Source organism: Panthera tigris, chromosome B4, assembly GCF_018350195.1.
Source record: "Panthera tigris isolate Pti1 chromosome B4, P.tigris_Pti1_mat1.1, whole genome shotgun sequence".
Classification (NCBI taxonomy): domain Eukaryota; kingdom Metazoa; phylum Chordata; class Mammalia; order Carnivora; family Felidae; genus Panthera; species Panthera tigris.
The window spans coordinates 73,879,725-73,901,973 of record NC_056666.1 but is presented as its reverse complement, the minus strand read 5'-3'; the positions used below and the strand labels follow the sequence as shown (position 1 = coordinate 73,901,973).

The 22,249-nt window shown below is 59.0% G+C and overlaps 1 protein-coding gene across 7 annotated transcripts in view; it reads left to right on the top strand.

The window, feature by feature from the left end:
* The window catches only part of HDAC7 (histone deacetylase 7), a 36,348-nt gene extending 14,558 nt beyond the window's left edge, over positions 1–21,790 (top strand). For 2 of the 7 annotated variants that reach the window (XM_042992159.1, XM_042992157.1), the window contains exons 2-26: positions 1,794–1,844; positions 5,336–5,523; positions 5,661–5,751; positions 5,963–6,074; positions 6,711–6,826; positions 7,044–7,169; positions 7,504–7,595; positions 7,797–7,907; positions 8,049–8,229; positions 8,445–8,641; positions 8,857–9,063; positions 10,203–10,422; positions 11,743–11,876; positions 12,046–12,166; positions 12,427–12,476; positions 13,702–13,809; positions 14,821–14,876; positions 15,051–15,138; positions 16,252–16,371; positions 16,601–16,698; positions 17,873–17,991; positions 18,476–18,609; positions 18,921–19,005; positions 20,275–20,413; positions 20,586–21,790. In XM_042992159.1, the coding sequence (XP_042848093.1) occupies positions 1,794–1,844; positions 5,336–5,523; positions 5,661–5,751; positions 5,963–6,074; positions 6,711–6,826; positions 7,044–7,169; positions 7,504–7,595; positions 7,797–7,907; positions 8,049–8,229; positions 8,445–8,641; positions 8,857–9,063; positions 10,203–10,422; positions 11,743–11,876; positions 12,046–12,166; positions 12,427–12,476; positions 13,702–13,809; positions 14,821–14,876; positions 15,051–15,138; positions 16,252–16,371; positions 16,601–16,698; positions 17,873–17,991; positions 18,476–18,609; positions 18,921–19,005; positions 20,275–20,413; positions 20,586–20,631 (2,990 nt within the window). In that variant the 3' untranslated portion in view covers positions 20,632–21,790. The remainder of the gene's footprint in view (positions 1–1,793; positions 1,845–5,335; positions 5,524–5,660; positions 5,752–5,962; positions 6,075–6,710; positions 6,827–7,043; positions 7,170–7,503; positions 7,596–7,796; positions 7,908–8,048; positions 8,230–8,444; positions 8,642–8,856; positions 9,064–10,202; positions 10,423–11,742; positions 11,877–12,045; positions 12,167–12,426; positions 12,477–13,701; positions 13,810–14,820; positions 14,877–15,050; positions 15,139–16,251; positions 16,372–16,600; positions 16,699–17,872; positions 17,992–18,475; positions 18,610–18,920; positions 19,006–20,274; positions 20,414–20,585) is intronic. The other 5 variants (XM_042992161.1, XM_042992160.1, XM_042992158.1 and 2 more) reach the window with 4 other exon arrangements.
* The last annotated feature ends 459 nt before the right edge of the window (positions 21,791–22,249 follow it).

Below are 22,249 nucleotides of genomic sequence, written 5' to 3'. Positions count from 1 at the left end.
GGTTACCATGTTCTGGGGATGGGCTGCTTCCTCCCACACCAGTGTTCCTTGGGGCTCACAAACCTTGAGAAATACCCATGCCACGTCCTAGGCAGGGGGCCGGGGAAGCCATTGCTGTTGAGTCACTCATTCCTACCAGAGCCTGTCATGCGCCCAGCAAGGTGTTAGGTGCAGACTGGCGTGGCTTCCAAATGGCAGCGTGGAGACCGTGATTCATAGACTCAGTTGAGGTAGTGGACACAGAGTGGGTGCTCTGGGAAGGGAGCAGGAGGGAAGTCAGGGTGAATTTTGTGAGGAGGCCCATCGACTTGTGCTATGCAGACTTTGGGCAGGTGGACTGGCCATTCCCTACCACCTGGAGCATGGGACACTAGGGTTTGAGGGCAGTGATGGGAGGCTCCCTGTGCCTAGAGTTCTCCCTTCCCCCAGCAGTGCCTGCCTACAGGGAGTTCTCCTTTTTTCAGCCTCTGGAAGAGGAACTTTGACTGCCCCTTAAACACAGACCCAAAAGAGCAGCACCCACCAGTTGCTATTCAGAAAATATCCCTTCTGCCCTGCATCTGGCCTGAGGAGGTCTTCTGTGTGTCCATCAGGTGCCCCTTCCAGGTGGCCTTCCGGTCTCCTAGACTCCTGTCCCCTCGGCCCTGAGCTGGGATAGCAGAAGGGAAAGGTGTCCGTCTTGGACAGGGGACCTCGGATCTGAACTCTGTCTTTGCCTACCCCAGTGGGCCTCTGGGCTCCTCAGGGCCTCCTGCCACGGAGCTTCATGGGTTCTGAATGGGACAGGGGGGCTCTGGGCTGGGCTTATGAGCCTGGGAGAGGTGACTATTCCCAAAAGAAAAGACTTCTGTTTCAGAAGTCCAAAAAGAAAAAAACTGAGAGCTTCTTTTCTCTGGGGGAACAGAGGCTGCAAGACACAGGACAGGGCCTATGCGTTCCAGATGTACCAGTTCACAGCTCCCATCATTTTTTTTTTAATTTTTTTTTTAATGTTTATTTTATTTTTGAGACAGGGAGAGACAGCATGAACAGGGGAGGGTCAGAGAGAGAGAGAGACACAGAATCTGAAACAGGCTCCAGGCTCTGAGCTGTCAGCACAGAGCCCGACGTGGGGCTCGAACTCGCGGACCACAAGATCATGACCTGAGCCGAAGTCGGATGCTTAACCGACTGAGCCACCCAGGCGCCCCGCTCCCACCATTTCTGACTTGATCTTCAGGCCATGACCCCTTCCCTCCCCGACTGTGGAAGCCTCCCCATTTCCACCTGCTCCCATCTGCTCCCACCTGGGAGGCCTCTGAGCAGCCCCCAGCTACCCTTCTCTGGGCCAGCTTCTCCCCATCTCCCACCCGCCAGCCTCAGCAGCCGTGCCCTCCCACCTCTGGCCACCTCCCCTTCCAGTCCTCTTTCCCTCAGGGTTGTGGGAGCCTGGGCCCTAGGAGGATGGTGTCTGAGCACATCCAGGAGGGCTGAGGGCACTGTTGGGGGAACTCGGGCCTCCTTGGGCCTGCTGTGGACCGGGCTCCAGCAGGCTGAGATGTTTGAGTCACTGGGTGAGTTGAATGAGGAAGGGAGGGCTGGTGAGTGCTCTCATTCTGCACAGGGAAGTCGAGGAAAGGAATGGGATGGAGTCCTTGCTTTTTGGTTAGTTCCTGGTGCAGGTGCCAGTTTGGGAGCGCCCAAGCTGGAGTGGGACCTCCTGTAGTGGCAGGGAGCCTGCATGGCCTGGCCCGCTCATCCCTTCCCCACCCCTCCCCTGCAGCCCCTTCATGCCCTCTCTCTTCTCTCTACAGATGGGACCCAGGTGAGCCCGGGTGCCCACTGCCCCAGTCCCCCTGGCACAGGTAAGAGTCAGGCCCGAGGGAGCCCGTGGTGGGGAGTGAGGATGGAAGGGACACAAGAAGGGCGAGGAGCTGAAGGGGAGAGAAGCAGGGTAGCTGGCTGATGGGCCAGCGGGTTGGGAGGTTGGGGTTCTGAGGGTGGGGGTGAAGTTGGCGTAGGGGTGGAGAGAGGAGTGGGATAAGAGAGGCAGCCTCGGACCTAGACTGGTCCCACTGCTAGGAAGCAAAACAGGAAAAGGAAAGGCACGATGCTCTTCTTGTCCTTGCTGGCTGCAGTGAAACAGGAAGGCAAGTAGGAAGCTACTGTTTATACTCAGACCCCTGCCTCACATGAGGCTCCGGGCGAGGCGCCGCGTTCTTGTTTGTTGGCTTCGGTCCTCACACGGGCCCTGCAAAATGGAAAGGTGCCTCCTGCTGCTCAGGCAGGAGGGGAGGGTCCCCTCTCCTTGGTTCTCTCACCTCTCCTTGCCTCTGCCGCTCCCTGTCCGCTGTGCCGGGACTTCTGCTGCGCTCCCGTCTAGGACACGCCCGTGGGGCTGGGGCTGGAGGGGCTGAGGGCTGTCTTCCCCTTAGTCTCAGCCAGCATCTGCAGAGGGCCTACTGGGTGCCTGACGCCTAATGGTTACAGATGGTGGGGACAAATGGAGTCCGGGGATCCTCTGCGCCTCGGTCCTGGTTGTCCGAAAGATTACAGGCAGGTTGGGGAGAGTGGACACGCCAATAAAAAGGGAAGTGATAGGAGAATGTAGTTTGTGACCGGTGCCACACAAGGGACAAGTGATTGAGTTCATCCCTTCATTCAAGAAACAGATTCACCACCTGTTGTCACTTAGTCCTCCTAGATATGGAGATACGGAATTTTTTTTAATGTGTATTTAGTTTTGAGAGAGGGAGAGAGAGAGAGAGAGGCAGAGTGCAAGTAGGGGAGGAGCAGAGAGAGGGAGGGAGACACGGAATCCGAAGCAGGCTCCAGGCTCTGAGCTGTCAGCACAGAGCCCTACATAGGGCTCAAACTCACAAACGGCAAGATCGTGACCTGAGCCAAAGTTAGACAGTCAACCGGCAGCCACCCCGGCACCCCTAGACAGTTAATTTCTTTAAAAAAACACAGAAATCGGAAAAAGAAACAGAAACATTGATGAGCCCCATCTCTGTGCCAGGGTAACTTCCTAGGTGTTTTAGGGGGACGGACACAGAGATTTATTCATTAATTCAGCCAGAATTTATTGGGTTCCTGTCCTGTGCTGAGTACCGTTCTAGGTGCTGGGATAGTGAGAAGGAAACAAAACCAAGTTCCTGCCCTTGGAGCTTACCTCAGACGGTACCTGCCCACACTGTGCTTATAGGGCACAGAACTTCCAAAATGATTGGAGTCCAGAGGAGGGAGGGACACGGGGCACTGGGCTGAGTCCCGGGAAGAGGGAGGATTCCAGCCGGACTTGGAAGAAAGGGTAGGATTTGGAAAAGTAGAATGTGAGGGGTGAGGACGGTACCACCAGGGGGTCGTTGGGAGCAAAAGCTCAGAGGGCAAAAGGTACGTGGGCTTGTGGCAGGACAGGAGCTGATGGCTGAGACGAAGGCTTGTGTTGGGACGTAGGAGACCACGAGAAGCCAGCTTAGCACCAGACTGTGGAGACCCCCACGTGCTAAGTGACCTTCACAGGTGTTCTCAGGGTTGCCGGCAGAGCCCCTCCCACATTCTCAGCTCAGAGTCCATCTGCTCAGCGTAAGGGATGGGCCCTCGCGGTCTGTGTGAGGCTGAAGCGGCCAGCACCGCGTCCTGTGGCCTGCCTCAGGTTCCCTGAGGTCCCTCTTGCATCATCAGGGGAGTCAGCCCAGGAAGCCAGGACACCAGATGTGGGAGGACTGAGACCCTTCCTGGCAGGAGGGTGTTAGCATCAGAGGCCTAGACTCCACCAGACTGAGAATCTGGGTTCCCTGGGTGGATGCATGAACAAGGCGTGGGGACACAGAAGCCATGCATTGCCTGCTGCAGGGCACATCTGGGTGCACAGCTGTCCCCTCCGGTCTCTTAATATCCGGAGAGTTGCGGTGGGCACCTCCCTGCTTGTCTCCATCTCCCCCGGTCAGGGCATGTTAGAGCAGGTGCCCCTTAGCAACCTACCGCAGCCCTTCTTCCTTCGTCCGCTGAGAAACTTCCATGAGGGCTGGTGACTTCCTGAAAGTCCATGGGAAAAAAGAGCTAGAGCAGTGGCCTGGGTGGGACCAGAAGCCATGCTTGCTGTCTCTGTTTCCCGGGTGGCTTTGGAGAGGTCCTTTCACCCGAGCCTCAGTTTCCACATTTGGGATAATGAAATAGTAATAACTACCTCCCAGGGCCTATAGGGGATTTCAGGGTGAAAGTGTTTTGCAGACATGCGTACACATGCGCCATAGGTTTAAGGTAATGAGTAGTAATGGCTGAGTTGGGCCTGGAGACTGTGTTCCCTGACTCCCCAGCTGGTGCTTTGTCCCAGTGCCTTCCAGTCCCCCTCAGCCTTGGGCCCTGAGGGAAAGTCATCCCCTGATGAGGGATGCCTAGCATTGGATGAGCAGAAGGAGGCTTCTCCAGAAAGGTTCCCCGCCTTGTGCGCTCTGTCCTAGGGCACCTGCTCTCACCCCTACCTGCTTCCCTTTCTCCAGGATAATCACCCTGCAGACACTCCACCTCTGAGCGTCCGCAGCTGCCCCGTCCAGCCTGGTCCGGCTGGCTGTGTGGGCACACAACCTAGTCTGGTGGCTAGTTATAAATAGGTCCTGCACCCACGGCCTTGGGAAGGTACTCCTGGCCTCGGTGCAGAGGGCACTTGAGAAGAGGCGGCTGAGCCTGCGGTTCTTACAGTGCCAGGCCCAGAGCTGGCCTGAGGGTGCCTGGAGGCAGGCCCCTGCAGATGGGCCCCGGGAGCTGAGGAAGCTGCCCTGCGAATAGGGCCGTGCAGGCTCAGGATGGCGGGGCAAGGCTAGCCGCAGGTTCAGGGCACTGCCTCTTTATCCGGTGGCCCGGGATAGAGTACCGGAGGGTGACTGCTGAAAGAGCCCATGAGGCCCTCTAGGGCTGGTGGCTGAACAAAGGGGATCGTTTGCCCGCGGGCTAGCTGTTTTGAGTGCAGTTCATTAGGGGGCAGTCCGGCCAAATCTTCATTCCATCCGGGAAGAAGAGAAGGAGATGGCAGGGCCCAGAATGTTCCCCCATAGGGCTTGCAGCCCGTCACTGAATCCTCCCAGCACCCAGCCCCTGCTCTGGAGAGGCAACATATTTAGTGGAAAAGCGCCGTGCTTGGAGTCAGAAGGCTCGTTTGGAACGCTACCTCGATAGCCTAACCTTTTATGGTTACATGACCTCCTTTCTCATGGGACCGGGGTGAGGACTGAAGTGAGGAAAAGGCACCTGAGGGTGTCTTGCCCTTGTCAAGTGAGCCTGGAGGAGGCTGCTTAGGTCCTAACCTTCTCCCTCAAACTTCCCTGCCGACCCTGCCCTCTCTGTGTGCCCCCAGGCCGCCTCAGGCCCCCAGCGGACACGCCAGGCCCTCAGCCCCAGCCCATGGACCTGCGGGTGGGCCAGCGGCCCCCGGTGGAGCCCCCGCCAGAGCCGGCGCTGCTGGCCCTGCAGCACCCCCAGCACCTGCACCACCACCTGCTGTTCGCAGCAGGCCTGCCTCAGCGCTCAGCGGAACCAATGAGGGTAAAGTCAGAGCTCCCCGCACACGCGGTGGCCTCGAGCTCCGCCCCCAGCCCCCCTCCCTCCCTCCCGCCTCCCCCAGACCCTCGGCTCAGTCTTCAACTCCTTGCCCCTTCCTGGGCGGCCGGCCCTGCCCACAGCTCCCAATGGACACGCCGGTGCCCCAGTTGCAGGTGGGGCAGCAGGAGCAAGAGCTGCGGCAGCTTCTCAATAAGGACAAGAGCAAGAGAAGTAAGGACCGCACGCCGGCTGGGGTGGTTTTGCAGAGTGTGGGCGGGGCATCGCAGAAGGGGTGGGGCCACGGGCTTGGCTCTCGCCTGAGCAGGCCAGGGCCCCTGGCCGCTTCTTATTACGGGAGGGGACGGGGCAATGGGCGGAGGATGCGGCAGGGAGGCCACCGTCCATCCACCCCCAACCCATTCGTGACTTCCCACCCCCATAGGTGCCGTAGCTAGCAGTGTGGTCAAGCAGAAGCTGGCAGAGGTGATTCTAAAGAAGCAGCAGGCAGCCCTAGAGAGAACAGTCCATCCCAATAGCCCCAGCATTCCCTACAGGTAACTCGCTCCCTCGTGTCTTCATCTCCTCTTCCCTACGGGTCAGCCTGTGCACGCTCGCTCCTACTCGCCCCCTCTGCCTTCCAGCTGCCCATCACCTGACCCTTACCCCTCGCCTCTAATTATAATGCTGTCCCCAAACCCCTCCCCCACCCGACACCTGCCCCCTTTTCTCCTTGAATTATCTCTCCCCACCCCACCCAAAGCCCTTCGTACTCCCTCACCGAGACCCCGACATACCACGCTGGCTTTCTTCTTCCGTACACGAGTCCCTTTTCTCTTTATGACTTTCCCTAAGCACCAAAAAAAATCCTGATTCCTGGAGCAGGTTCCTCCTGCTGGGACAAAGAGTTCCCAGTGTGACTGGGACCCAAGCAAGCCCTGGGACCCTGGCTCCTAGGCCTAGATCTGAGGCCTGCGTTGGAGGCTGCCTATAGGAAGGGTGGCCCAATGCTGCCACCTGGAGATGGCCCCTGTTCTTGTCCCGCCACACAGTGCCTGGCCCTGTCAGCTGCTGCTGCCTCCCCTAGCAGGTCCCGGGGGCCCCTGCTCAGGAAGAGCCCTTGCAGAGCCTTTGGCTGCCAGGTCTCTGGGCCTCTCCACCCCTCTGAAGCAACCTGTGCCTTCACTCCACAGAACTCTCGAGCCCTTGGAGACGGAAGGAGCTGCTCGCTCTATGCTTAGCAGCTTTCTGCCTCCTGTTCCCAGCCTGCCCAGTGACCCCCCAGAACACTTCCCTCTCCGAAAGACAGGCGAGTGGGACAGGCAGGGGGAGACCCTCTAGGGGAGTTAAGGGGCCAGGGCTTTGGACATGGGTTGGGAGTGTGGAGGGGTGGGAGGGTCTGGCTGGGGAGCAGAAGGTCAGCCCCCAGTGGCTTGCTTTCTCCCTGGCACTGCCTTCTCTCACCTTAACTCAGAGGTGACTGGGAGGAGGGAGGTGTGGGGCCAAGTAACGCTGTGCTCCCACAGTCTCTGAGCCCAACCTGAAGCTGCGCTACAAGCCCAAGAAGTCCCTGGAGAGGAGGAAGAATCCACTGCTCAGAAAGGAGAGCGCCCCGCCCAGTCTCCGGCGGCGGCCTGCAGAGACCCTCGGTGGTAAGAGCCAGCAGGGTGAGCAGAGGTGGCAGGTGTTATCCCTTTGGGTCAGGTCCCACCCAGACAGGGCTAGTGTGCATGGTCATACAGGATGTGTCCCACACACTTGCTAGGGGGGTGAGTTGCCAGCCCCCGTACTGTTGGCTAAGCTGACGTCTGCCCAGAAGAAGGGTCACCTTCAAAAAAGTGTCCAGAGGCACTGGAGACCAGTGGCTGGCCCTCTTCCTGCCCTTCTGGGAAGGAAGCAGGAAGCAGAGGCCACCCATTGGGGAAGGGGGACTGGTCCTGCTCTGGCCATGCTTGGCCTCTGACTGTGCTTCCCTCCCCGCCCCAGACTCCTCCCCCAGTAGCAGCAGCACACCAGCATCAGGGTGCAGCTCCCCCAATGACAGCGAGCAAGGCCCCAACCCCGTCCTGGGCTCGGAGGTAAGGCCTTGCCAGGCTGGGCTCTCCGGGGGGCAGGGGGGCCGTTCTGAGGCTCAGCCTTCTTTTCAGCGAGCAGCCCTGACCAAGCTGGGGCCACAGGGTCTGGGCAGCCGGGACCCGAGCCTCCTGGGGGTTCTGGGGAAGGCGTGCCCAGAGGTAGAGGTCTGGGACCGGTGACCCCTGCCCTGCTCCCCATGGCAGGCGCTCTTGGGCCAGCGGCTGCGGCTGCAGGAGACCTCTCTGGCCCCGTTCGCCTTGCCGACAGTGTCCTTGCTGCCCGCAATCACGCTGGGGCTCCCCGCCCCTGCCAGGGTGAGTGGCTGAGGCGCCCTCCCCCACTGCAAGCCCCCAGCTTCTGTTTGCTCCCTTCTCCTACCACCTCACCCTGGCACTTTCACCGCTCTCTCTGGGAGGGATCTTTCCCCCCTGTGACTTCTCCCTTCTTCTCTCCAGGCTGATGCTGACCGCAGGACCCATCCGACACTGGGCCCTCGGGGGCCGGTCCTGGGGAGCCCCCATGCTCCCCTCTTCCTGCCCCACAGCCTGGAGTCTGAGTCTGGGGGCCCCTTGTCCTCTCGACTACAGCCCATTCTCCTCCTCGATCCCTCAGTCTCTCACGCGCCCCTGCTGACTGGTGAGTTCCCAGGCTTCTCCAGGGGAGGGGCTGGTCCCTGCATCTTGCTAAGGGCCAAGCCCAGGAAGGGTCCCTTCCTTCCTGCCCCTCTGCAGTCCCCCATCCTGCGTGTCTCCCTGCTGAGTCCCTGCCGCCTACCACCCCAAGCCTTTGCTTCCTTCCCTTCCTCCCTTTGGTTCCCTCCTTATGCCCCACCCCCACCCCATTCTTTCCAGTGCCCGGGCTTGGGCCCCTGCCCTTCCACTTTGCCCAGTCCTTACTGACCACCGAGCGGCTCTCTGGGTCAGGCCTCCACCGGCCACTAAGCCGGACCCGCTCAGAGCCCCTGCCCCCAAGCGCCACCGCCCCCCCACCGCTGGGCCCCCTGCAGCCCCGCCTGGACCGGCTCAAACCTCACGTCCAGCTGATCAAGGTGAGGGCAACTGGGTAGGGGAGGTGATGAAGGGTTGCATAACTGGGCCCCTGGGGGCTGAAAGAAGGGAGGCTTAGGAAGGGTGAGGATCTGGTGGGCCAGAGAGAGGCTATGGCTCCTGAGGGCCAAGAGCTGCCTGGCTGCTAAAGCCCCCAGCAAGATGAGCAGCCACCCAGCCCGGTCTACCGTGGCCCACTGCACACCTTGAATCCCAGCATGGCGTCTCAGCGGGCATCTCCCCTCCCCAGAGGCCAGCCAAGCCAAGTGAGAAGCCCCGACTGCGGCAGATCCCCTCAGCTGAGGACCTGGAGACAGATGGTGGGGGAGTGGGGCCGGTGGGGGATGACAGCCTGGAGCACAGGGAGTCAAGCCATGGGCAGCACGAAGCCAGAGGCCCTATTCCTCTCCAGCAGCACCAGCAGGTATGGCAGCGCCGGCTTCCCTGGGAAGGTGCAGTCGGGAGACTCTGGGGTCTGGCACAGACGGAGGGGAGGGAGCCAGGTTACCAGTGTGGGAGACAACTCAGTGTGGGGACCCACGGTTACCGTATCGGATCCGCACCAAGGTGCAGGCACGCACACCCCTACACACATCCGGGCACAAGCGTGCGCGCGCATGCGTCCTCATATGCCCACGCCCCGGCAGCCCGGCAGCCTCAGGGTGCAGCCGTGTCCTTGTGCAGCAGTGAGGCTGGGCTCTCGTGGGGCCACGCGCATTCCTGCCCTAGTACGTCTCCCCTGTGACCCGTTGTACCATGTGCAGGAAGGCGGCTGGGGCAGGAAATGGGGCGGAGCCAGGGCGTGCTCACAGCATATGCGTTTGCTAGTGCTGCTGTGACAAGTAGCACAAACTGGGTGCTTTAAACGGTAGTCATTTATTGTCTCACAGATCTGGGGGCCGGAAGTCCAAGATCGAGGTGCCCTCAGGGTTGGTTCCTTCAAGGGCCGTGAGGAAAGGGGCTGCTCCAGGCCTCTCTCCCCGCCTGCAGATGGCCACCTTCTCTCTGAGTCTTCATATGGTCTTCCCTCTATGCCTGTGTACACATTTCCCCTTTTTATAAGGACGGAAGTCATATTGGATTAAGGCTCACCCTGATGAGCTCATTTTAACTTGATTATCTCTGTAAAGACCCCATCCCCAAATCAGGTCATACTCTGAGGTACTGGGCCAGGGGTTAGGACTTTGTAAACAGGAAGTAGGGGGACACAAGTCGGCCCATGGCACATGGTAGTAGTCCACACACGTGCAATGGCTCACACAGGTCCCTGTGTCCTTGGGAAGTTGGCCCAAGGCCCCTTACCTGGGTTCTGGCTTTGGAGTTCCAAGGCTGCAAGGCATTCTGGTGGAATAGCGTGGTCGTTCTGGGCTGCGGACCTTTGGGGGCATCGGCGGGGGCAGGGGGTTCAGCAGTCAAAGGCCAGAGCCCAGCCAGGAGGCAAGGCTGGAGGCATCCTGGAATCTCTCCCGAAGGGGTCCTGCCTGGAGGTTTCTGAGACCTTGGGCAGAAGCATATGGAGCAGATTCCTGAGACCTGGAATCTGAGGCCCCCTGTGTCCCTCAGGTTTTCCTCTGGGAGCAGCAGCGACTGGCTGGGCGGCTCCCACGGGGAGGAACTGGGGACTCTGTGCTGCTTTCCCTGGCCCAGGGCAGTCACCGGCCCCTGTCCAGGGCTCAGTCATCCCCAGCTGCGCCTGCCTCACTGCCAACCCCAGAGCCTGCCAGCCAGGCCCGTGTCCTGCCCAGCTCAGAGACCTCTGCCAGGACCCTGCCGTTCACCACAGGTGAGGCCTGGATTAGAGTGGGGGCGGGAAAAGGGGCTGGGGGCACACGGGCTCAGGCACGAGTCCGTGTCTGTGTCGTGATGTTGCTCAGGACATTTTTTGAGGCCACAGAGCGCTTTCTGGGTCTTGTTAGGTCCACGTGGCGTCCCATGAAGCAGGTAGAGAGGGTGGTTGTTCTCATCTTACAGATGAGGAGACCTGGGCGCCGGAGACCTAAGGTGACAAGGTTGCTAAATAGCAAGCTGACGGTCAAGCCAGGCCAGGAATCCGGGTCTCCTGGCACCCAGCTCAGATCTTTCAAAAGCGATATTTGTTACGGTTGCTCTGCTTGTAAAAAGAGCTTAAAAGCATTTTAGAAATTTTGTAAACCACGTAAGAACCTAAGAATGAAATAAAAATCACCAGCCAGTATCCCACCACCCCAAAGCAGCCTCTCCTGAAGGCCTCTGTCGTTCAGCCCCATCTTAATCCAGCTGTGTACAAACCCCGTCTACACACGGACTGTGTGCTGTGCCCTGCCTTGTTCTGTGAACGTGTTACGAACACGCTGTGATGCAACTCGCCCGTAAAAATGAGATTTTTGGACTATTTTGTCACAGTATTCTATTTTTATTTTTTTCAAGATTTCTTCCGGGTTGGGCTACTCGTTTTCCCTCACGGGAACGTCCTTGTGCATAAACCTTCGTTCACCCCTGGTGTTGTTTCCCACTCTTAAGGAGTGGCATCCCTGGGCCAAGTGGTGTGAAAGTTTCGCAGATCCTGCTGTCCTGAGGCGTGCTGGACACCCACAGTGTGCAGGACCCTCTAGGCATCCCCGCTGTTCAGGCCGAAGCAGTCACTTCCCCAAAACTGCATCTGTCTTGTCACGTGGCTCAGTGTCACTGTAGGCTTCCCCCCTCTCAGTCTGGGGGTTTCTGAGGAATGTTTTTCTCCTCTCGTTCCCCCGTGGCCGCCTATTTGGGTCATGGCATCCAGCCTGAGACCCTGACGTTAGGCCTCCTTTTGTTAGGCTCTGAGCTCCTGAGGTCATGGTGGATGCACTGGGCCAGGGGAGCAGGGACAGTGTGGCAGGAAGGCATCGGCTGTGTGGCAGCAGCATTAGCTGGGGCTGTGTCGTGTGTGCGCGGGGTGCCTGAGGCTGCCTGGGTTAGCGACCGGGGTGGGGGTGTGTCTGGGTGTGAGGGGCCGAGAGGCAGGATGGGGTATGCGTGACGGGGGAGGGCATGTCAGGTTGGCTCTCTGTGTGTGCGCGCGTGTGTGCAGCCAGGGGCTGGGGTGGGGACTCCCTTGGGTCTGGGCCCTGAGCCCTGTTCTTGGCAGGGCTGGTGTATGACTCGGTGATGCTGAAACACCAGTGCTCCTGCGGGGACAACAGCAGGCACCCGGAGCACGCGGGCCGTATCCAGAGCATCTGGTCCCGGCTGCAGGAGCGGGGGCTCCGGAGCCAGTGTGAGGTGAGCGGGCAGGGAGGGGGCTGCGGAACCGGAGGAGGTGGGAGTGCTGGAAGGGAAGGGAAGGGAAGGGGGGCCCTGGAGCCAGTGGGAGGTGAGGGGCCAAGTGGGTGGCGGTGATGGCAGGGAGGGGGTGAGCAGGGCCTTAGGAGCTCTGCGGGCCCTTCCCCAGTGTCTCCGGGGCCGGAAGGCCTCCCTGGAGGAGCTGCAGTCAGTGCACTCCGAGCGGCACGTGCTCCTCTATGGCACCAACCCGCTCAGCCGCCTCAAACTGGACAACGGGAAGCTGGCAGGTAGGGGCCTCATGGTGCCTGGGGTCTCTGGGGCCTCCGCTGGCTCACCCGGCCCACTCATCCCCTGTGTTCTCTTGCCCCACCCCTGCCCGGCCTGTGCCCCCAGCATCCTGGGCATCCCCAGGCTGCCCTAGTCCCTCCGCTGCCCACTGCCCTCTTGCCCTGCGTACCTGGCCCCAGCCCTCTGCGGGCTCTCTGTGCTCCCAGCCGGGCCAGAGCCGAGAGGATTCAGCTCACACACACTGGGCCTCTCCCCACAGGGCTCCTGGCACAGCGGATGTTTGTGATGCTGCCCTGTGGTGGGGTAGGGGTAAGTGTGCCCGGGGGGTCTTGAGCGGCCGTTGCCACGGGCTCTCGGAGCTCCTCCCTTCTGTTCTCCCAGGCCCAGCCCCTACCTGCTTGTTCTTGTGGTTCTACCAGACCCGTTGGGCCAGGGGCTCTCCCATAATGCTCCTCTGCAGGCTAGAAGCTCCTTGTGGACAGGTGTGTCCTCCACCTATCAGTGTCTCCTGAGTGGGGAGCCCTGTGCCTTGCACTGAGACGGTGTGTGGTAAATGTTGAGTGAGGTTCAAAGAGCAGGGGATCGCCTCCCTTCGTAAGACCCTGGTGGTGGTCGGGATTGTCCCTTCCACGCTGGCCTCCAGGAGGTCAGGCTCCACGGCCTGGGGCTGCGGGGGTGCCTCCGGTGTCCTTGGCGACCCAGGCAATTCTCTCCCGCTGCCCACCTTCCCCTCCTCCCAGCTCGCCCAGCTTCAGGGGCTCTCTGCCTCCTCTGGTGGTGTCCCAGCCAGGAGTGTGCAGGCACGGGATGGAGGCCTAGTTCTGGAGGGAAGTGGGAGCCGTAGCTGGGGGGCTGTTTGGGAGCCAGTCAGCGCCCTGTTCACAACTTCCCATTTCTTGCCACTTTCTGATTTTTCCAACTGTTGTTGCTTCTGTTTTCTCCTCCCTCCTCTCCCTCTCTGTCTGTCTCTCTCTCTCTCTTTCTCCAGCCTCTTGCGACTCTCTCTGCCTTCCTCGCCTCTCTTGGTCCGCCTCGCCCTCCCCATCTCCCCATCATGCCCCCCGGCCCCTCCCTAGCCTTGAGGCCCAGGGACTGGGTTTGGGGGGCCTCCCAGCCTGGGCTAGGGGCCCTGAGTGGAAGACAGTGGTGCAGACGGCCCCTCGAGCTCCGACCGTCCCGCAGGGCCTGAGCAGAGTCAGCTGGGGCTTAAAACCCCCTCCCGGTCCAAACCCCAAGTCCCGCCCAGGTAACGCCATGCCCCCTCCTCTGACTGGGGAGGCAGGCGCGATGCTGCCGGCAGAGTGCTGGCCAGATACGGGCTGGTGATATGGACTGAAGCTGGGAAGGAGAAGTCATGCTGGGATTGGGGGACACAGGAGGCCTTGCCTTTGGGTGGTGGGGCACTGGGGAGGCAGCGCTGTCTGCCCAGCTCCCTGCCCCTGGGGTCCTGGCCGTGGGGTGGGCACCGCCCAAGTGGGCCCCGGCTCCTGTGGGGGGCCTCTGGTGACGCAGGCCCTGGCTCTGGCCCCCACAGGTGGATACCGATACCATCTGGAATGAGCTGCACTCTTCCAACGCGGCCCGCTGGGCAGCCGGCAGCGTCACTGACCTTGCCTTCAAAGTCGCTTCCCGTGAGCTAAAGGTAGGAGGTTTGAGCTGAAGGTGGGTGAGCCACAGGGGACGCTGCAGGGACAGCCAGACCCGGAGGCCCAGACCTCTTGTTCCTCTGGGACGTCCCCACAGGGTTTTGGAAGAGAAATTGAGTGCTTGGGGGACTAAGCTGAGATTTGAACCTTAGGGTCATGTTGTTTGGTGGGGAGTCAAGCCACTGTGACCCTAGACCTCTGTCTCGAAGAGACACGGGATTATAATCGTTCAGGATCATTCAACACACAGACCCACGGGGTGACCCCTGGCGAGTTGCAGAGCACGTCTGGACCTTTGTCCATTGGCAAATTGGTTCTTGGCAATACCGAGGGTTTTTTTATAGGCCGGTTGGTGCCTGTGCTTGTTTGCTCTGGGCTGGGCACCTCATGGGGGCCTGTGCTGAGGCCCACGCACCCCCCTGTCTATGAGCTCGGAGCCCAACGTGGCCTCGTGTTCATTTCTTCTCCTTGGAGGAGTGTTGGCAGTTAAGGGCTCAGCCCTGGGTTGTAAATTTTGGCCTTGCCCTCTGCAAGCAGGCAGCTTCACACAAGTTATTTAACCTGCCTGAGCTTCAGATTTGTCCTCCTCTGTGAACTGGAGATAATCATGTTTATCTCGTGGAGATGTTGTAAGGATTAGATAACATTTACACTCATAGAGATGTTGGGATGAAACCTGGTGTTTGTAGAGTGCTTGGCACGGTGCCAGGCAGTAGATTTTGCCCAACAAATAGTAACTGTTGTTATAAAGTGATAACAGCCCAAATACACCAAGGTTGTGTGGGGGGGGCGGTTTGTTTTCACGTCCAGCCTAAAAGCAGAGGATGCCTGGCTCGGAGGCCTAGCACCGGGGCATCTCAGATCCAGCCTGGCTGTGGTCAGATTTGCGGACAGCTGTTGTCCTGTGACCCCTACTCAAGGGATGAGCCTCGGGTTGGGGGCAGCTTCATGGAGATGCGGCTCCGGGTGCTGACCCTTTGGTTGACGAGCGTTCTTTCTGTTTCCAGAATGGTTTTGCTGTGGTTCGGCCCCCAGGACACCATGCAGACCATTCCACAGCCATGTAAGGCCGGGGGGAGGCCTTGCTGGGGGCGATGAGGTGGGGGGGGGCATTCCCCCTCCGTCCCCTGAGCCTTCTAGGGCTAGGCCAGGCCAGGGGCAGGCAGAGGAAGGAGGCTGGAGAGGTGGAGATACAAGGGGGAAATAGGCTGGCAACGCCTCTCTCTCCTCCTCCCAGGGGCTTCTGCTTCTTCAACTCCGTGGCCATTGCCTGCCGGCAGCTTCAACAACAGGGCAAGGCCGGCAAGATCCTCATCATGGACTGGGTAGGTCCCTGTTCCTAGCCCCTTCAGATCCGTGAGCCCTGTGGAAAGAGCCCTGAGCCTGGCAGCAGAGGATATGGCTTCCTGTCCTTGTTCTGCATCAGCCTCCTGAGCCTCACTTTCCTTCTGTGTAAAATGTGGGTGAAGATGACACCACATCAAGGGGTGGGAGGCCCAGGGGCGATGGTGTGGGGGGAAGGCCCTCAGCCGTGACAACCTCCCACCGTGGCAAGAGACATTTGAGTGCTCTTTGGCCTCTACTGGCTTCTTTGTGCAGATCTGATAATTTCTGCACTTCCGGTACAGTGGTAATAATGGCAATAACAATAACCGGTAACATCAACATGCTCCTAATCACATCTAGACGCTGCAGTTTTACCTGTGACGTGTTCGTTTGATCCCGGCTATAGCCCAGTTTCAGATGAGGAGCGTGAGCCCAGAGAGGCTAAGTAACTTGCACATAGCCACACATGTAGTAAGTTCTGAGACTGGGATTTGAACTCCGGCTGTTGAGCCCTGGAGTACATGCATCCGTGCTAAACCACTCTGCCCGAACACCCGTGCATGGGACATTCCTCTGCAGAAGGTGACAGTGGAGGAACTTTCCACACTTGTGCCCGTGCACGGTCCTGTGAGTTACCAAGCGTCAGGCCACGGCTCTCCCTGGGAGGGGCGGCGCTGGGGTCCATGTACCTGCTCCTCTGTAACTCATTTTGGGTTCTCATCACTCCCATCTCCTTGGATCAGACACGGTAGTGGAGGTTGCAGACACACGTAATCCTGGATTCCTCCCACTTCTGCCACACATTTGTCGCTCTTCCTGCCTGGCTGGTCCTTGGCACGTCTCCTCCCCTTCATGGTCTCATGGTATATCCACCTCCATCCAGGGCTGTGTACACACCTGTGCACACATGGAGAGAGGCTGAGGCACAGAGAGAGCCAGTGGACTGCTTAGGACCACTTAACAGTGTAGCTCCAGGAACCCCAGGCTCCTCCCTGCCAGTCTAGGGTCCTGACCCTCAGAAGACGGACTCTGAGATCCCTTCTAACCTCCCCCGGTCTTCCACCTGTGTGCTTTCAGGCCTTCCCTAATCCATTGTCCATCTCCCTGCACAGGATGTTCACCATGGCAATGGCACGCAGCAAACCTTCTACCAGGACCCCAGTGTGCTCTACATCTCCCTGCATCGCCATGATGATGGCAACTTCTTCCCCGGCAGTGGGGCCGTGGATGAGGTAACCACATGCCCCCTTCTGGCCCCGTTGACGCTTCTTCATGGCCCTGACTGTGCCTCTGTCACAACTAGCTGTGCGATCCTGGGCAGGTTGCTTAGCCTCTCTGATCCTCCGTTTCTCCACCTAGAAGTGAAGAGGCCAGATGAACTGGTCTTGTAGCACTGGCACCCTGGGATTTCTCTCCTGGGACTCTGCTCTCCTCCTGTCTCTCTTGCTTCCTGTTTTCCAGGTGGGAGCTGGCAGTGGTGAGGGCTTCAATGTCAACGTGGCCTGGGCAGGAGGTCTAGACCCCCCTATGGGGGATCCTGAGTACCTGGCTGCCTTCAGGTGAGTGCTCTGGGGGTACAGGGGAGTTATGCCCAGCAAGGCCACCCTTTCCTGCCCCTTTCCCAGCAGTACCAGGCTGGAGGTGATCTGTTGGTTTGGCAGCCCATCCTCATCCAATTACTGGACATTTTAAACCAGTCCCAGGGTGGGCCTTCCAGACTGAGACAAATGAAAGGAAAGGCAGTGTTTATGCCGGTCTCTAGGAGCCTCCAGCCCCCATGGGAAGACAGGAAACTCAGAATGAAAAAGCCAAGGGTGCTTTATAAAGTCACATGTTACCAAGAGCCAAGGTTGAACTGAATGCTGAGAAACAGGCAGGGTGGAGGGAGCACAGCTGCCACATTCAGTCAAAGAAAGCTGCCTGGAGGAGGTGAGCTTTGCACAGGAGAGAAGTAATTTATACTGTGGAGAAAGAGACAAAGCAGATGATGTCCATATTGGGGAAGTTGCTTTAGAAAAGGCAGTCTAGAAAAGAGGCTTTGGGCTCTGTTTAGGAACCCTTATGTGGTTCACTCCGGGGTCCCCATTCTGCATTTGAGAAAAGGGAACCCTGGAAGTAGGTTTCAAATACTTTTCTGGAAATACTCTCCATGAGAGCTAGACTGGGGTTCCTGGTATCTGTGTGCCCTGAGCCCAGGGCCTTGAAAGACATCCAAATGGACCTCAGAGTTGGGTAAGGGTGGAGGGAGGCAGCTGTGGGGGGCCGGCAGGGGCAGAGGATGAGAGAGTGGATCTGGGTGGCCCAGGACGTCAAGAGAGTCAGCTCTCAAGTGACAAGTCATCAAGTGTGGTCAACTCAGGCCAAAGTGGGTGGTAGCCAAGTTCTAGGTTTCTAGTCCCAGAGGCTTAGGGACCTGCCTCCACCATGGCCCCGCCCACCACACCCCGCAGACATACACAGGCTCACTCCTCTTTCCTTCCCTTTCTGTCCCATCCTTGACTCCTTCTGCCTCTTGCCAGTCAAGACCTCTAGGTGGCTGAGTCCTTAGGCTGTGTAGGGGACATGGGTGGCCAGCCAGGTCAAGGCGGTCACAGGGATCCATTTATCCTGCCGTTATTGGGCCTCTAGGAGTCCTAAGAACAGTATGCACACAGTAAAACTGGTGGGAGAGGGCCTGTGCCCCCGGCAGCCCTGCACAGAGTGATGAGCCCCCACATCTGGCACCCTTCACAGGATGGTTGTGATGCCCATTGCCCGAGAGTTCTCTCCGGACCTGGTTCTGGTGTCAGCTGGGTTTGATGCTGCCGAGGGTCACCCAGCCCCGCTGGGTGGCTACCATGTTTCTGCTAAATGTAAGGAGGGCCCCCAGCCCAGGGGGAGGGGCAGGGAATGGGGCCAGGCTGGGAGCGGAGGCACTGCCCAGGCTGGGTTAGCAGTTTTTTTTGGGGGGGGGGGGGCGGAGATGGGAAGGAGCAGTACTCTCAGAACAGAGGAAGCCCGCTCAGCCTGCTGGGCCCCAGGGCCTGGGGGACAGAGAAGATGGTGAAGCTTAGTGGATAAGATAGGCCGGAGTCGATGCCCCGGGTTCCAGTCCTGGCCTTGCCACTTACTAGCTGTGGGCCTTATGCAAGTCCAGTCCCTTAGGCTCTGCAAGCCGTGACTGAAGCTTACGGGTAGGTTTTGCATGGGAGTCCGTGGGAAGGCCCTTGAAGTAGAGGTGTATGCATCTGGTGATCATTTATAAAAAAAGAAGCAAGCAGGGCAATCACAGAGGTAGAGAGAGTCTGTCTCCCCTCCAGCCGCACCTCTCCTCTTCCTCCCCACCCAATCTTTTAGGTTTTGGGTACATGACCCAGCAGCTGATGAGCTTGGCAGGAGGTGCAGTGGTGCTGGCCTTGGAAGGTGGCCATGACCTCACAGCCATCTGTGACGCTTCTGAGGCCTGTGTGGCTGCTCTTCTGGGAAACAAGGTGAGTTGTCTGCTCCCGTCTGTGCATTTATAGGGCAGGGAGCCCGGCTCCCCCAGGACTGCCCCAAAGGGCAGGCAGATGGAGTGCTTCCTGGAGGGCTTGCAGATAGGGTGGGGGCAGCAGGCCTGGCATGAGGGGGACAGAGTGGGTGCCCCTTCCCCAGGTCAAGTCTAGGACCAGTGTTTCCAACGGTAGGCAGAGTCAGGAGCACATGAATATTTGTGCCTGGAAAGCCAGGGCCCTTGGGGTAGGAGAGCTGGGCCTGTGGGTCCCTGAGAAACTGGTGGCTGATATACTGTTTTCTTCTGTAGGTGGATCCTCTCTCAGAAGAAGGCTGGAAGCAGAAGCCCAACCTCAACGCCATCCGCTCTTTGGAAGCCGTGATCCAGGTGCACAGTGAGTATAGAGAGAGGATGCTCCTGCCCTCAGACTTGGGAGAAGCTCAGGGGCCAGTTGCCCTCAGTAACCTGGGCCCCCTGGCTTCCAGTACCAGCCAGGTGAGGGTCTCTGCTGCAGTGTTGGAATGAGCTTCCTACAAATCACCCCAACAGTAATGGTGGGACTGCCTCCCTCCCCATGAATGGATACTCTTGGAGCCCTCCAGATGGATCCAGTGAGGACTACCATGAGTCAGGGAACCCCTGCCTCCTCCAGGCAGGACTGTCCTCCAGTCTCCAGCTACAGCCCTAGGCCAAGGCCGGGCCAGTAGCAACGGTTAGGCCTTTTGACAAAAGCGCTGCTTCCTGCCTTGACCCTCAATCCTGGCCACAGGGTCTTGGGAGCGCTGCCTGCTCTGGGGGCTGGTTTTGGAATAACCTCACATTTGGAAAGCACTTAAAATTTTCACCTTCAACTTAGCATCTATGGAGCACTTTATATAAAGGCCCATGTTCAATGCTAGGGATACAAAAGTGAATGAAATAGATTTCCCCACATCCAGGGCCAGTAGGGTGAGTATACATAACAGTGAAGATCCCACTGGTACTTTGCATGGGTACTTCACACACTGGGCCAAGCTCTGGGCTGGGCGTGTCCCATAGACATTATTTCTTACAACAGTCGGCAGGATGGTCATGTCCATGGCCTAGCGGGGGCAGTGGAAGCCCGGGGTGGGTAAGTGACTTGCCGACAGCCACACAGAGCAGCTGTGGTGGTGGTCAGCTCTCTGTGCTCTGTCCTTCCCACCTACCACGCTATCCTGTCCTATGTGCTGGGCTGAGCATTGCTAGGGACAGCACATGAGTGAGATCCCGTGTTCCAGGAGGCTGGAGCTCGAGATCTGTGAGATGACTCTGATGCAGACCCCATCTAGGAGAAACTGAGCCCTCCTGGTGCTCTTAGGAACCCTATACCTTTGGGAATGGGTCACAGGTGGCCTTTCACCCAAAGAGGTGGGAGAATGGCTTGGGCACCTGCTGGAGCCCCCTCATAGCCACGATGAATCTGCTCTGCTCACCCTGTCAGGGCTCCGGGGGGCCGAGTAGGGGAACGTGTTCTGTTGAAGGCAGAGGCCAGGTGAGAGCGCTGACCCGAAACAGGACACGCCCACTGCTGTCGGGCCCTTGGCCTGAGGGGTCCAGCCTCGATATCAGTCTAGGATGCATGGTGTGGCAGGGTGGAGGGGCTCGCTTCCCCAGCCCTTTCCGACTCCGCTTCTTGTCCCAGGTAAATACTGGGGCTGCATGCAGCGCCTGGCCTCCTGTCCAGACTCCTGGGTGCCCAGGGTGCCAGGGGCCGACACAGAAGAAGTGGAGGCAGTGACCGCACTGGCATCCCTCTCCGTGGGCATCCTGGCTGAAGAGCGGTAATGCCCGACCCCTGGCCGACAGGCTCTCCACCCCTCGGACTCTTCCAACTTGAGGATCCCCGATCCTGGCACGGCCGCCCCAGCCTTCTCAGGCTTCCTGGGAGGCTAGGCTGAGGCCCTTCCTGCAGCCCTTGGCCCTCCGGCATCTCAATCCTTGTCTCTCCCCCAGGCCCTCACAACAGCTGGTGGAGGAGGAAGAACCTATGAATCTCTAAGGCTTAGAACGGATCTGCCTGCCCACCCTGCCCTTCGGACCTGGTTCTCTTCTAACCTCTGGCCATAGTACCCATTCCCGGAGTCTTCAGAGAGCCTTTGGGCAGGTAGTTGGGGCCAGAGAACGGCCCCTTGACAGTCACCCCAAGGAGCCTGAGAAGGGCCCTGGGTCTAGGATAGGGACCAGAGAGGACCCCGAGAAGAGGCAGGCTGGGCAGTCAGCCAGCCCTTGGTAGGGCTCTCTCAAGAACAGAGTCTACCCCTTTGGGGTGCAGGCCCCTGGCTGGGCCCCCCTTCCTCAGGACTGCACAGAGGAGGACTGGCTCAGTCAGGCTCACTGATAACCACTATTCTTGGCTCTGTAGACCCTGGGCTTTGCACACAGCCCCAGGCTCCACACAGAAATGTGAACTTGGCCTCAATCAGGGTGGCCCTTCCGAGGCTCTGAGGGCTAGGCCAGAGCGGGGGAGAAGGGGATGGGTAGGAGGAGGCAGGGGGTCCCCTATACCTGAGTGCAAGGGGAATCCCTCTCGCCTGCTTCTTCAGATGACTCTGGAAGCTTCCTCCCCCCTCCCCCCGCCACTGGGCAGGGAGACAAAGCTCCTTCCAAGAGAGCAGTCCTTGGCAGGCCTCCCATCTAGTCCCTGCCCCTGCCAGAGGTCACCCTACGTCCGCCATCTCAGTGCCCTGGTGGAGCAGACAGGTGCTCTTGGAGTTCTGTGCTTCCTGAGCCAATGGTGCCAAACTCTTCATCTCCCCTCAGTAGCACAGCATGACCACCAGGGACCCCTTGGTCACTGCCCTCCTCCATGAGACTTCTCTCTTTCTGGGGTCTCCCTCACCCAGCTCTGACTCCTGCCCTCCATAGGACCAGCTCGGCTGAGGGGAAAGGGGGTGGGAGAGTGGATGCAAGACATGGGGGAGGGGAGGCTGCCCTGGCCAAGTCTTCAAGGCTTCTGGGGTCCAGGCCTGGGGCCAAGAAGGAAAGTGTGTGCTAGAGAGAGTGAGTGTGTGTGTGTGTGTGTGCGTGCGTGTGTGTGTGTGCATGTGTGTGCACGCGCGCGTATGTGTGTGTCTTCCCGAGGACCACCACCCCCTGTGTATGTATGCATGTTTTTGTAAAAAAGAAAAAAAAAGAAAAGAAAAAAATGGAAAAAAAACTGAACAATAAATGTTTTATTTGCTTTAAAGGTGCCTGTGGAAGGGCCTCCTGGGGGTGAGGGGGGCACAGCCAGCATATAATGGCTGCACGGCACAGTGTGCGTCTCATTTGGTGTGGCAGAGGGACCAGGGTCGGGCTGCGGGCCGGCACGCCCTCCAGCTCCTTGCCCTTCTGTGACAGCTCCCTTGCAGGAAAAATCCATGCTGAATGCACCCTAGCGGCCCCCACCTGCCCATGGTGGGGTAATAAAGAGGCAGCGGCTTTGGTCTGGGTCCGTACACACAAGGCCCACCGGGAGTGTGGGGTACAGATACACAGACCCAGCTCACTAACACATCCGCAGAGAGTGGCGAATCAGATCTACCTGGGTTCAAGTCCCAGCTGGGGGCTCAGGTAAGTCATGTCACCTCCTGGGGCCTCTGGTTATCAGTTAAAGGCTCCGGAAATAGACGCTGTTT